The sequence below is a fragment of the Dipodomys ordii genome, unplaced genomic scaffold, assembly GCF_000151885.1.
Source record: "Dipodomys ordii isolate 6190 unplaced genomic scaffold, Dord_2.0 Scaffold201, whole genome shotgun sequence".
Taxonomy (NCBI): domain Eukaryota; kingdom Metazoa; phylum Chordata; class Mammalia; order Rodentia; family Heteromyidae; genus Dipodomys; species Dipodomys ordii.
In genome coordinates, this window is record NW_012267417.1 from 661,076 (window position 1) to 675,702 (window position 14,627).

At 40.3% G+C, this 14,627-nt stretch overlaps 1 protein-coding gene across 1 annotated transcript; it reads right to left on the reverse strand.

Annotated features, from left to right (window-relative positions):
- Positions 1 to 9,109: 9,109 nt before the first annotated feature.
- LOC105999798 (cathepsin L1-like) lies at positions 9,110 to 12,556 on the reverse strand. The gene is made up of 7 exons (XM_013034921.1): positions 12,431 to 12,556; positions 11,967 to 12,089; positions 11,718 to 11,864; positions 11,351 to 11,575; positions 10,757 to 10,919; positions 9,665 to 9,782; positions 9,110 to 9,209 (listed from the first exon to the last, which is right to left on the reverse strand). The coding sequence occupies exons 1-7, from the start codon at positions 12,554 to 12,556 to the stop codon at positions 9,110 to 9,112; spliced, it is 1,002 nt and encodes a 333-aa protein (XP_012890375.1).
- Between the last annotated feature and the right edge of the window lie 2,071 nt (positions 12,557 to 14,627).

Below are 14,627 nucleotides of genomic sequence, written 5' to 3' on the forward strand. Positions count from 1 at the left end.
TTTCTGTTAAGGATTGATTTTGCTATTTGGGGTCTTTTATTGTTCCATAAGAATTTTTGGATTGCCTCTTCTATTTCCTTGAAGAATGAGGTTGGAATATTGATAGGTATAGCATTGAATTTGTAGATAGCCTTGGGAAGTACTGCCATTTTCATGATGTTGATCCTTCCAATCCAGGAGCATGGGAGGTTTTTCCACTTTCTGAGTTCTGTTTTGATTTCCTTTTTCAGGTTTTTAAAGTTTTGATGATAGAGTTTTACGTCCAAATGCAATGAAAACAAAAGCTCATGTAGTGAGGCAAAACATGCTTCCCCTGCCTCATAGAAGTTCAGCTGTTTGAAGCTGTATGCTGGTGGCTCACAACTGTAATCCTAGCTACTCAGGAGGCTGAGATCTGAGGATCAAAGCCAGCCCGGGCAAGACTCTTATCTCCAATAAACCACTAGAAAACCAGAAATGGTGCTATGGCTCAATCAATCAGTAGAGCGCTCACCTTAAGCTGAAGTGTGCAGGGACAGCAGGGACAGCACCCAAGGCCAGAGTTCAAGCTCCACGACAGACCAAAAAAAAAAAAAAAAGTTCAGCTGTTTGGAGTACTCAGGACTTGTACTGCTTGTGCGTGGACCACCCATACCAGGAAGATCTATGGCTCTGCTCAGTCTGTTGATGGAAATGTTAATCCCATCTGCAAACACCCACACAAACATCTAAACGACTTATGCCCTAATCCAATTATAACAGACTGTTAATCATCACAAATCTGCCTCTCATCTGTTTCTGTCTGTCTCTGTCTCTCTCTCTCTCTCTCTCTCACACACACACACACACACACCCCACAAACAAAGACACAGATTAAAGTTTTCATAACAAAGTATACAGAAATACTCAGGCCAATTATAGTCCTATTTCTATAACTGGTCATATGTTTTGTACTTGGTACAAACATTCTGTTAGTCACAGAAAAAAGAAAAAGAAACCCTGAGTGGAAAACAAGAATGATTCTCAGCGCCTTGCTCATGTGGCATCATCATAGGCTTTCTCATTCCAGAGCACCTCCATTATCCTCAAGGAAGGCATCTCCACTAGCAACCGCCTGCTGGTCCCTCTGCTCAACTCTCCCCTACCACAACTGCTCTGGTTGGCCTATTTCCATGGCATTGGGATCCATAACACATTGGCTGGAACATTTGGAAAGCATTATTTTGTATATAAAATAGGATGCACCCTGTTTGACCATTGGCCATGACTTCCTCTGTGAGGAGCGTCTGGTTCCTTAATGACATTATGGAAGCACACAAGCTGGAGAGAAGGAGCAGCATAGGGAACAAGGACACATGATCTTCTTTTTATTCTTCTCACCCAAGAGCCTCCCCAACATAGAATGATTCTCTGATTCCATCACTATTTCTTTCACTCAGAAACAAGTGTCTCCACAGCACTAAGCCCAGGGCTAAGGCAGAAAAGTCTACATTGTCCCCAGATCCATAGTGTTGAAAAGATACAAGCCTATGAGCAATCTGACATCACGTGTAGTTTAAGTGTTGTTTGTGGGATTGTGCTATTGGGGTACTCATGGCACCTAGAGACTTCACCACAAGGTCTACACGGTAAACATCCCCTGCACAGCCTGCTTTCTTCCTGCCTTCATCCACCTGACTCATTCCCATTGTCAGCCTCCTTGCTCCTTCATGGGGACTTGTTTGGAGCTATAGCATGCATCCTGTGGTCTATTCCTTTTCCTCAGCCCAAGAGATCTACCCTATTTGAGCCTAATTTCTATGCACTCTCCCCAAACCCATATGCCCATTGTCTCCTCTTGCAAATTTTTATTTCAGGCTGGTTCAAGACTGCAAGATTAGGTGGAGCTCATCCTGTCAGACCAGAAGCCAACTGGATTTAGAAATACAGGTGCTGGGAAGGTGACTCAGTGATAGAGTGCTTGTTTTGCATGCATGAGGCCCTCAGCTCGATTCCTCAGCACCACATAAGCAGAAAAAGCCAGAAGTGGGGCTGAGGATCAATTAGTAGAGTGCTAGTTTACAGCTGAAGAGCTGAGGGACAGCACCCAGACCCAGAGTTCAGGCCTCACGACTGACCAAAAACAAAAAAATACTATCCCCAGAACTGTAACTTGAATAATACCCACTAAACAGATGTTGTGTATTTGATATCACTCAGAGATGACCCCTGTGAGGTCTTTAATTTTGTTAATATGATCAATGTACTGACTTGAGTAGGTTGTACTATCTTTGTATACAGGCAATTAATCCCAGTTTACATCACCTTCTCATGCATGCAATTGTTCCAAGATTGTACCATCCTTGTATGCATGTGATCAACCCCACTTCATCCTGCTCAATAATCTTTTTAATATGTTGTTGAACTTAGATTGCTGGTCTTCTGTTAAGGATGTTTGAGTCTTTGTTCATTAAGGATATTGGCCTATAGTCCTATTTTTCTTTTTCTCTTTTCTTCTTTTGTTATATCCTTATGTGGTTTTGCTATCTGCATCGTTTCTGACCTCATAGAATTAATCTAGAACAACTCCTTTCTCCTAAAATTATTGTTATTTTGTTACAAAAATTGGTATTCTTCTTTACATGTCAGATAGAGCAGTGAAGTCAGCCCATCATGGGTTTTTCGTTTATTATTCAGTATTGTTAGAGTATATGTGGATAGGAATCTCAGATCTTAGCAAGTCACAGACTACATATTGCAGAGGAAAGAAAAGGCAATGATATCTTGCCTGGAATTCTGGCCACATGGAATTCTGAAAACAGTACCTCTCCTCAAGAGAGTGTGTGTGTGTGTGTGTGTGTGTGTGTGTGTGTGTGTGTGTGCATGCGTGCATGTGCTTGGGCTTGAACTCAGGGTCTAGACAGTATCTTTGAACTTTTGTGCTCAAGGTTAGCACTCTGCCACTTGAATTTCTGCCTTTTTGGTAGTTAATTGGAGATAGGAGTCTCATGGATTTTCCTGCTTTGGCTTGGCTTTTAACCATAGTCCTCAGATCTCATCTTCCAGAGTATCTAGGATTACAGGCATGAACCACATCCCAGAAAGAATCCTTGTTTTATCTGAGAAATGAGCTTAGATTTTATGCTATCCTTGACTATGTGATTATATGATTCTATGTGATTATATATGTTCTTACTTTGTAAGTGGACATCAGGAGACAGAAGGCAGGTTGTTCTTTGGAAAACAAAAAGGAGAAATGAGGTCTCCAAGTTATTTACTTCCTGGCCTAGTATATGAGACCCTCACACATCTCCCTGGGGCAACCCTTCCACTTCTACCAAGAGATGGGGACCTGGGCTAGGAAGCCCGCTCTCTATCAGCATGGTTTAGGAACACAAATCAGGAAACTTCTCTCTCATTAAGGTGAACAAAGATTCATCACAATCTTGAAAGGCATGAAAAAAGCAAACTATCTTTGAGTCCTCACATTTCTTAGGAAACCTGGCTTATAGTGAATGAATCTCAGTCATCATCCCCAGTGAGAATTTTAGCTCATCTAAATACAATGTTATTGAAGTTTTTTTTTTTTTTTTTAAATTTCTTACTAGTATAGGATGGGTGTGTTACCACTTCTCACCACTAAAGAGCAAAACAAGGGCAGGAAGGCCAAGATCAGTCTAAATCAAAGCAGCCTTCTCCTTTCTATTCTATTCACCAACTCCTCTAATCACATCCTGAGTCCCACACAGCCTAAGCCACCATGCTCAGGCTCTGTCTCTGTCCCAGTCATCTTCCTTTTTTGTTTTTTTTTTTGTTTTTTGGGTGTTTTTTTGGGTGTGGGGGGGAGGGATGGACAAATTAAACATGTCACCACCTCATGCCTTAATGTATTCTCTATCCCCTGTTTTCCACAGTCCTCCCTCTGCCTGGCTCTTCCTTCTTGCCCTCTAGTATCCGTTTCAGTGCCACATCAGTCAGTCTTCCTGATGAGTTGGATGAACCAAGCTCCCACCCTGTCACTGTGTCTCACCATTTCAGGTTAGTGTCCTGAAAGGCATGCACAGTAGGGGGCAGCAAAGCATTCTGCAAACCTTCAGATGTCCCAGGATTCACCTGCGCAACTCTGCCCTACAAGAACACCAGCCACAGACTACAGCCTATGAAGGAGGGTGGTTGCTGTCCAGTAAGTTTTACTCATAAATTGAGTGGTGGGCTAGATTTGACTTCTAGGCCATTGCTGGCCAATCCTTGGTCTTCTATACAATATCTGGCATTTTTCTTACTTTTCCACTGTCTGCTCTCCAATTCTGTTCACTGTTGTTGCTCTGTGCCAGAACAGGGCCTGGCATACAGCTGATCCAGGATGCCTGTTAAACACTTGCAGGAGTAAATGTCTGGGGAACTGCATTGCTCTCAGACAATCTGTGGACTTCTCATTCCCTTTCTTCCAGCCCCTTTTCCCTGGTAATCTAGCTTTCACTTTCTCATCATGACTATACCTGTGCAGGTGGACAGGGTGACCACCACAATCTAGGGATCACAGCGCAAGTACTGGGAGGTGATGTGATTCAACCCAGAAAGAAAGGTTGGCAGTGCCTCATTACACAAGTGTGCTTCACTTCTGGTGAAGCTGCTGCTGCCAACATTGTCCCCTTTTCTAAAATATTACTGGACACCTCCCCACTGTCTAATACTTCAATTAAGACAAATAAACTGCTTTTTTATTTTTAATTATATTATTTACTTCCCATTAGTGATAATTTACAAGAAAATTGGTGATCTGAGACCATTTAGCCAAGTCAGTGAGGAGCTGTGTATGTCTCCCTACTCAGAATTCCCATTCTGTCTCCATAGTCAGGGTCTGCACCTGCCTAGACAATCTAACTCTGTGTCACCTCATCTTCCTCAGACCACCCAGAACTGATGAATAGCTCTTTTTTAACCTGATAAGTAATACAGGAAAATTGTACAAACTCTAAAGGTACCATATGATGTTCTGCTACACACACACATTATGTGATGTTTAAATGAGTTAAAACTTGAGCATCTCTTCAAACCTATATTATTTCTTTACAGAAAGAAAATGCACCACTTTCCTCTCTTGTTGGTTTTTAAAAGATATAATAAAATGGTACTCTGTGCAGGTATACTTCTATGGGATCACACATCAGAACTTCTTACGTTTGTCTATGATGTAGTAAAATTTTATCTACCCTTCTCCATCTCTCCCTATCCAGTTAAAGTCTGCAAACTTCTGGTAGCCCTCATCATTCCCTATTTTCCATGAGATCAGCCTTTTTCAACCTATATCCTTCATGTAACTGAAGCACTTGTCATTAAGGGTTTAGCTAACTTCACTTGATTCATCCAAGGCACAAATCAAAGTATTTCTTTTATGTCTGAATAATATTCCATTGTGTATATGTATCTCATTTTCTTTATCCACTCATGGGTTGATGGCTTTGTAGGTTGTTTCTATTTCTTAACTATTGTGAATAGTTCTAACAAAATCATGGATACAAGGTATGCCTTTGGATATATACCTGGTAGTGAGATTGTTGAATCACATCCTGAGTTTTGCTTTTAATTTTTGAGAAGCCTCCATACTATTTCCCAGCAGATTTCTTTTTTCTCCACTTTATTGCTAGCTTCTGATAACTTGTTTTTCTAACATTCATTCTTATTGGAAAGAGGTAGAATGTTTATTGTGGTTTTGATTTGCATTCCTCTGATGACCAGTAATGTCCATTGTTTTATATCCATAATGATCATTATAAAACATTACTTCTGAAAGATTACTTTTTAGATCTGTTAACCAATTTTAACTGTTTCCTTACTGTTGGTGGTGTTCCTTTCATTTTCTGAATATTACCATTGTCAAAGGCATAGTGTGTAAACATTTTTGTCTTGTTGTATAGGTTGTCTCTGTACTTTGATGATTATTTACTCTTACTTTTTAGTTTGATGCAAGCCCACTTATTTATTTTTGCTTTTTTTCCCTTTACTTCTTGGTCATCTACAAATACCTCTCAAAAAACACAGCTATCATATTTGGTGTGTAACGTGAAGGAATGGATGGAGTTGGGAGAGATGGGAGAGGATGGAAGGGGTGTCAAGATGCGTTTTACTACCAACTGGCCAGTTGAATTGAAACCTCTTTTGTGCAACTACTTAAGGGTAATTTTGAAAATTCCCTGTTCATTCCAATGAGCTTTCTTCTAGCTGTTCATAGGTTTAGAGCCTCCACTTAACTCTTTATTTCATTTTGAGTGGATCTGTATGTCTGGGAAATAAGGAACTGTGTTCTACTCTGGTACATGCACACCTGCAGCATTTATTTCATCACTGCCCAGGTCCCAGTATCTTAGTCAAAAAACAGTTGGCTATAGATTTGTGGGTGTACTTCGAGACTTTCTATTCTAAGATTCCCTTGGTTTGTTGTGTTTTTAAGCTAGTTTGTACTACCACTTTGTAGTTTGTTTTGAAGTTACATCATGTAATGTGTTTTGCTTTATTCTTTTTACTTGAGATTGCTTTAGATGTGTGTGTGTGTGTGTGTGGTTGCATATAAAGTTTAGGATAGTTTTTTGTTCTTGTTTTTTTTTGGGGGGGGTTCCAGTCTTGGGGCCTGAACTCTGGGCCTGGGCACTCTCCCTCAGCTCTTCAGCTCAAGGCTAGCGCTCTACCACTTGAGCCACAGCACCACTTCCGGCTTTTTTCTTTTTGCTTATGAGGTGCTGAGGAATCGAACCCAGGACCTCTGGCATGCAAGGCAAGCGCTCTACCACTGAGCCACCTTCCAGCCTTAGGATAGATTTTTTTTTAGCTCTGTAAAACTCATTGATGTTTTCATGACAATTGCACTGAATCTAGAGATACTTCAAATAGAATAGATTTTTTAATTTTTTTTTTTTTTTGGTCAGTCATGGGCCTTTAACTCTTGTCCTGGGCACTGTCTTTCAGCTCTTCAGCTCAAGTCTAGCGCTCTACCACTTGAGCCACAGCACCATTTCCAGTTTTCTGGGTAGCTTATTGGAGATAAGAGTCTCATGGACTTCCTGCCTGGGTTGGCTTTGAATCATGATCCTCAGATCTCAGCCTCCTGAGTAGCTAGGATTACAAGTGTAAACCACTGATGCCTTGCTCAAATAGAATAGATATTTTAACAAAATTGTTTCTTCTAATCCATGAACATGGCATGGCTTTCCTTGTTTTTCCTCTATCTTCATCTAATTATTTCATCAATGTGTCACACTTTCCATCATTGTGGGTTTTTATCTCCCTGGTTAAATTTAGTCTTAGACATTTTTCCTTATTTTTGTACCTATTTTAAATGTAATTGCTCAATCAATTAAAAAAATAGACACAGATATACAATGGAATATTATTCTTTCAAAAATACTTCATAAAACCCTATCAATTATAACAACATGGATAGAACTGGAAAGTATTATGTTATGTGAAATAAACCAAACACTGAAACACAGACACCATGTGTATTTACTCCTTCATAGAAGCTAAAATTTTAAATCTTCTGCAAACAGAAAGGATTATAAAATTCACTAGGAGTTGCAAAAAAGTAAGAGAGGGAGTGTAGAGAAAAAGTAAATCATGGGTAACTAAATACAACTGTGGGAACTATTTCTGATGTTTTATAGCAAAACAAGCCGCTTTGATATACAACAAAAGCTACAAATTTCAAGAATTTGAATATTTTTTCAATTAACCCATTTATAATTTTGAGAACTAAAAATTTCTATTACCCCGATTTTGTGATTGCCTATTTTATACCTGTATTAAATTACAAAACTGTGCCAACCAAGAGTAAAAATATCACATCGATAAAAATAAACTTTAAACATCTGAGTTAAACTAAACCTATTTAAAAAGCTTTTCTTCCCATCATCTTTGTAGATCATCTGCCTATTCTTGCTCCAGTCAAGAAGCATGAGTCAGGGGCTGGGAAGGTGGCTCAGTGGTAGAGCGCTTGCCTCGCATGCTCGAGGCCCTGGGTTCGATTCCTCAGCACCACATAAGCAAAATGAAAAAAGCCGGAAGTGGCGCTGTGGCTCAAGTGGTAGAGTGCTAGCCTTGAGCTGAAGAGCTGAGGGACAGCGCCCAGGCCCAGAGTTCAGACTCCTCGATCAGACCCAAAAAAAAAAAAAAGAAGAAGCATGAGTCAGGCACAGCTCCTAAGTGGATGGCATGAACTCTGCATAAACAATTCCATGCTTATTTATGGTATATACCTGTTCTAAGACACATGGTGGATGGCTGAAACTGTGCTTATGATTAAACTTTCCATACTGTTTTCCCATATGCAAATACATCTCTGATAATGTTTGACTAAATATTAGGCACAGTAAGAGATCCACAACAATAGTCACTCGTAGTAAAATAGAGCAACATGACAACCCACTAGAACAAAATGGCTAGCATCTCTACTCCAGCTCGTTGGGACCATCACTGGGCTAATGAAAGAAGCACACAGCTCTGCAGCCTTGGATGTTAGATCTGACACCCAGATGCCTCTGATTGGCTGATGGGCACCTGTACACAGCACCCAAGTACTGCTCAAAGAGATGATTTAGGTCTCCAGGCAACAGAACAGAACAGCATCAGATTTCATCTTACTACACAGAATGGTACACGATTGAAAATTTGTAAATCAATTTCCATTGCTTATCCATGACAGAGAGTAGGTGAATCAAACCTGAGAAAGGAAATAACATAAAAGGGGTAGAATACTGGTTTTGTAAATAATGAATTATCAGAAATACCAATCATGTTCAGTTATGTCTTCAAAACTGAATTACCACTTAATCACATTTAAAAAACAACAACCCAACAGCATACATTGAAAACAGAGAAAGGGCCTACCACCATGTATAAAATTAAGTTTTATTTTAAAATTTATAATTTATATACCTCTTAAACAAATGAAAACTCAAAAAGTACTAGGGGATAATGTTAGCACCAAATATTAACAGAATATTGGCCCAGTTCATCAGTAATGATGATGTTTACTGGAGTAAACATATAACGCTTCCATATCCCAAGTGGTGTCTTCAGGGATTCCAGGGTATACACCACACCTCAGACACTGGCCAGGTTGAAGATGAAGTCCCTCCTGGTAGCATCATCCAGCAGCTCACACAGTTGGGAAGCTGGCATATGAGGCAATGCCGCAGTAGTTGTTTTCGTCTCGGGCTATCTTTATATAGCCCCGTATGCCCCAATTTGTCCCCCAGCTGAAAAAAAGGGAAAGTTTTCTACTTAATAAAAATAATACAGCACATTGGTTTTAAACACTGAACCAGGGACCACAACCTAAGAGAACCAATTGAGATAAACAGATGTTCTTCTTCTTCATTTATGTTTTGTTAAGTATAATGCATAGAACTTTCACCCTCAAAGGCAAACAATTACCTTACATAAAATTGCAAACTTCAGAAATAGAGATAGGGTGAGATGCCTTTCTAGTAATGTCTGTTAGAGATGTAAGAACTTTCTCTGAATTTGGAAATGCATTGGTATGAAGGCCATATGAATAGCCTCAGAAAACACATGACAGAATCCAGTATTATGACCACACATTTGTGGTTCTATAATTCAGAGAAGGAGTTTTGGAACCTCTAGCCAAATATTGACTGTGAACAGTTCTCTTTTGGGATTCCCTTTAAGAATAGATTTTGGCTATTTCTACCTGTTCTTAACCAGCCAGTATTTTCTGATCTGTGATTGCTGCCTTTCGTATCCATAGCCAACCACCAGAACAGCATGATTCACACTTGTGTTGCTGCAGGCCGGTTCATCATAAATGCCTGAAGAAGAAAACCAAGGCTGAGATGAGATTCCAGAACCTGACAGTAACCCAGTATAATAAAAAAAAAAAGCAAGGCATTTCTAAATTCACTAAATTGATATAAGATTTAAAAATAAAATCAACTAGTTGGAATTAATTTGACAAGTTTAGGACACAATGCATAGCAGTGAAAAACAGTGAAGCATTTTATCTTGCGAATCCTGTTTTTATCATGAACAAAACAATCTATCTTGAATGGAACCTTTAATGGGAAGAAATTAACAGCTGAGTTTGTGAGTAGAGCCCTTATCAGAGCTACATCTTTTGTTCAACATGTCTATTTGTCTGGATAAATACTTGTTGAGATGAACTGGTATCTGATGTGTTGCACTACACACCTAACTTATAGTGCCAAAATGGCCTCGTCTAATGCTTGCAGACACATTAAAGGTGTCTTATCAGAAGTTCTTGCACAATAGGGTGAATAAAAAAAATAAATGAAATAAAATATATTATTAGCAAGGCTAGAAATTTGGGCTTTCATCAGAAATGCAAATTGGCACAAATCCTCTTGTAAAAAATCTTGTCTAGAGGCATGCAAGAGTATTCTATGAATTTTGTTAGTCTACCTATATGAACTAAATCAAAGGAAACAGCACATAAAACTACATCACATGAATATGGAGGTTCTGTGAAGACTTAATTACAGAAATACAGTCTCTAGTGAATACTTTAACATCCAATAATCAAACTGGACTAAATAAATTGAGCTATGTAATAAATGAAGTAGCTACATTTAAAAGATAATGAAATACCCTCAGATCATATGGATATCCTTACAGTAATTAATATCAAGTGGATACAAGACATAGAATGTAAAAGCCAAACTCCCAAATAATTACATTAAATTTTACCTACAAGAGATCATCAAGTTGACATGTCATGATGGTACTATGGATTTCTGCATGAATTTCTAGAAAGAAATATATTTACCTCCTATATAATAGTTGAAGGAATCATGACTTGCATCAATAGCAGCAGAAATGGGCCCCACAATGGCCACAGCTCTCTTAAGTACCTCCTCTGAAGAAGGGATGTACACAGTGCCTGTGTCAGTAGCAGCAGAATACTCAGGTCTGTACCTGCAGGGTCCTTCCTTTGGAAGGAAGAGGGAGGAGACTCAATTATTGGCAGGCATTTCCTTGGGAACATGAGTTAGACCCACAACATTCAGTGGTATGCAGCTTAGGGCTTCTAAGTCAATGCTCCTATAAATCTATCAGGACCTGAAACTGAGTTGGACCTAGGAATTGGTGCACAAATCTTCTATGAGACATTGGGCATTCTATCCTTGAGAAATGTTCACACTGAAGAAATTTGCATTTTTATGTGCAAGCTTGTACATCTCAAGTTACACAAAAGCAAGCACAACTCCATGGGCAACTATCTCATCAGAGAACTGTGCAGAACTAATAGTTTATCATCACAGCACTGAAGCCTTACAGAGATAGATTCTGTCCTCTAACATGTGGATTCTGAAGAAGGTTTTCCCCAAAGCTGGGCTGGAACATAAGGAGTTCTGTTTACCTGGTCTTCATATGGATAGGCTGCCTCTGAGTCCAGGCCTCCATTCTCGTAAACATACTCGAAGGCATGATCCATCCAGCCACCACTGCATCCGTCATTACCTTGAGGCTGAGAACAGTCCACTAGGTTTTGTTTACTCAGTGCAACTAGTCTGCCAGTTTTCCGGAACATCTGTCCTTCTAGGGCCCCAGCAGCACTAAAAGCCCAACAGGCATTACAAGCACCCTGAAAAATGAATAAGTAGACAAATAATAAGACTAAGATAAAAATTTGCCTAGCTGAGTATTGTCATTACTCTAGCATTGACTAAATCAAGGAACTGATTTCATTTTTGGCAGTGAAAGGGATACATGTGACATGGTCATACCTGATTCATCACGGGGGTCACATAGCCTCTTCCTCTCCAATCCACATAGTCTGGGACATCACCAGTCAGCCTTTCCTGGAATACCATCCCTTTCTTTTTCTTAGGGATTTTCAAGCCCATCATCCTTTCCCTAATTTCTTTTTTTGTCTTTAAGAAAAAGTAAAAAAAAATATTGAAAAGCAGGATATTATTTTGTATAGGAGTGCAAGAAGAGCAAGCCCAGAGGTAAGCAAGGCACACCACACTCACCATGTCTCCAAAGTCATTCATTGCCAAGGTGAAGCTGTGCTTCCCTTCTTTGTACTCCTCATTGTGTATTTCAATCATTTTCATATTCTTCTCCCATATGGCTCTCCTATATAGCTCTTCGTTCTACAAGTAAATAGAAATGATGATTCTCTCCTCTGTACATCACCTTTATAATAACAATAAAAGAAATTTATAAGTGATGATTCTCTTTCTACTTAAATCTAGCCCACATTCACCGAGAGGCCCTGCTGACAAACATGAAGTCTGGGGACGGCTTTATACTTCTGGAAGCTGTTCCATACCCACAGGAAACATGGATTTTCCCCCACATTGTGCGTTCATTTGATGTTATTAGTACTGCTTTGGAAAACCTTGGCTTATAGAAACCATTCTCAAGCGGGAGACTATCGAGAGGAAGGAGTAGTTTCTCCCAATTCCCTCTAAATACGTTCAATGTTACTAACCATGTCGTATGTTTTTCCATACATTAACTTCCACTCCTGCCATTTTGCATCAAAACGATAATCCAATATTGGAAGAGCTGAGGCCAATCCCAAGCAAAGAATAGCCAGGAGGAGAGAAGGATTCATGTTGCAAGAGCCTAGAAAGGGACAAGAAATCACTCTAATTAAACAATGTTTCTAAAATGCCTTCTTATTCACATGAGTAAAATTAAAGACATCATGGTGAACAGAATATTTAAAGTGCTCTTCTAAGTATTTATGTAATAGCTGTTAATGTTTGAGGATGTGTTTGGATTAAAAATGTTGTATTTGGTCAGTTCAACAGAATTAATAGCAGGCTTTCCAAGGTTTTAGGACTTTAAACCAAGTATGCAAGGACTTAAGTTTTAAGAATTATATGAATGTATCATGGTTCAGAAGCTTAAAGCAACATCTAAGAAATCTGGATATAATGTGTCCAGCTATTCTGCCAAGGATAATGAGATCAAAGAGCAAACTTTCGTTGCTGAGGCCTCTGCTCCTGAGTACCAGTGATCATAACTCCACCACCCAGGAGACTGCCAGTGTGCAACGGGAAATGATGATGTCCTGAAACCTTCGGTCCTTTTTTTTTTTTGTCAGTTGTGGGGTCTGAACTCTGGGCCTGGGCGCTGTCCCTCAGCTCTTCAGCTCAAGGCGAGCGCTCTACCACTTGAGCCACAGCGCCACTTCCTGCCTTTTCTGCTTAGCTGGTGCTGAGGAATTGCAAACCCAGGGCCTCATGCCTGCAAGGCAAGCACTCTACCACTAAGCCACCTTTCTTGAAGAACACCTTTCTAGAATATTCCCCCAGGGAGAAACTGAGAGGTTAGAACCCTCCCCAACCCCCCACCCCACCCCAAGCCCCAACACATAGTGATGACTATGCTTCCAGTATCTCAGATCACTGTCCAATCCAGAGACTGGGATACAAGGCCAAATCATTGGAAGCCAAAGTCACTAGTATCAATATCAGATGTCATTATAATATCAGATGGCTCCCCAACTTTCACACTTAGGGCTTAGCTAGCTCACTGTGCTGCATCCGAGCCAGGAGCATGCCATCTGTGCACAGGAACTGATACCTAAAGGTGGCACCTGGGTGTTATGGGCAACAGGTTGCTCCCTTTGGCATAGGATGCTCTGAAAATGGCAGCCCAGGAAGCTGGGCCATGCTCAGACCTACACTGCCTGGGATCCTGTACATACTGAGGCCTCAGAGTAATCTTGTAACTCCTGTGTCCCCCTAACACCCTCTTCCTCTATCTCATATCAGGGCTGCTGGCAGTTGAAAAGAGTCATCTTGCATTCTCCACTTCACCCCAGTCCAGTTTCTGATATATCTTGCACTTACCTGGAGCAGCAGCCGCACAGTTGCACTCCACAGACTCAGCTCTTCAGAGGACACTGATGTCCAAGGATCTGATTCAGCTGCACTTGCTTCAAGCTTTAAATCCCCAGTCCATGGCCTGACTAGCTCTCCCACCTTTGACTTGCCTGTCCTGTGATTGCTGGGGTTGGCATCTAAGTAGGACATCCCTATGGGCTATGGGTTATGGGGCTGCAGATAAGTGCTGAGTATAGGTTCCAACCTCAGGAAGGAGCAGGGTGTGGCTGCCACAGTAGCCTGAGAGGAAATAAAAAGGAAGACCATGTTGGAGGAAAGAAATTTACAGATAATCCTGTGTGAGTTCCCCCCACCCTTCTTTTCCTTTAGCCTTTGGGGTTTTGTTAAAACCTGGAGTGCACTGAGCCATTACACTCGAGTCTAGGCATTCTTTTTGAATGTACAGCAAAGATAGAGTATGGACCAAGATGACAGAGCCTACAGCCACACCATCTCCCTGTTTTGGAAGGATCTGCAGTGAAAAGAAATCTCCAAGACAGTGATGAGACAAGAAAGTCTAGAGATAAACGGAGCTGTCGGAGGTTCCAGAGCCTTCATGTTGCTTTAGAATGCATCCTTCCTCTTGCTCTTCAGCATGCCAATGACATAAGTTATCTGCAGAAATTTTTATTGAAGAAAATGGATGCAAAGGTTTTGGAGTAGCTTTAACTTCACCATCCTCTTCTTGATATTTAAGAAATCTTCTCAATGACATGTAATATGAGGATTGAATGCACAGAAGGTGGGAAAATGTTTTAGACAGAAGAAATACATAAAGAATTATTACACTTA

Bases quoted from the DNA above. Each gene is read 5' to 3' on its own strand.
- LOC105999798 (XM_013034921.1), bottom strand. From the start codon at position 12,556: ATGAATCCTTCTCTCCTCCTGGCTATTCTTTGCTTGGGATTGGCCTCA. The intron at 12,090-12,430 runs GTTAGTAACATT...ATTTACTTGTAG, and splicing joins ATGGAAAAACATACGACATG to AACGAAGAGCTATATAGGAG. The intron at 9,210-9,664 runs GTAGAAATAGCC...CCTTTTTTTCAG, and splicing joins TACTGGCTGGTTAAGAACAG to CTGGGGGACAAATTGGGGCA.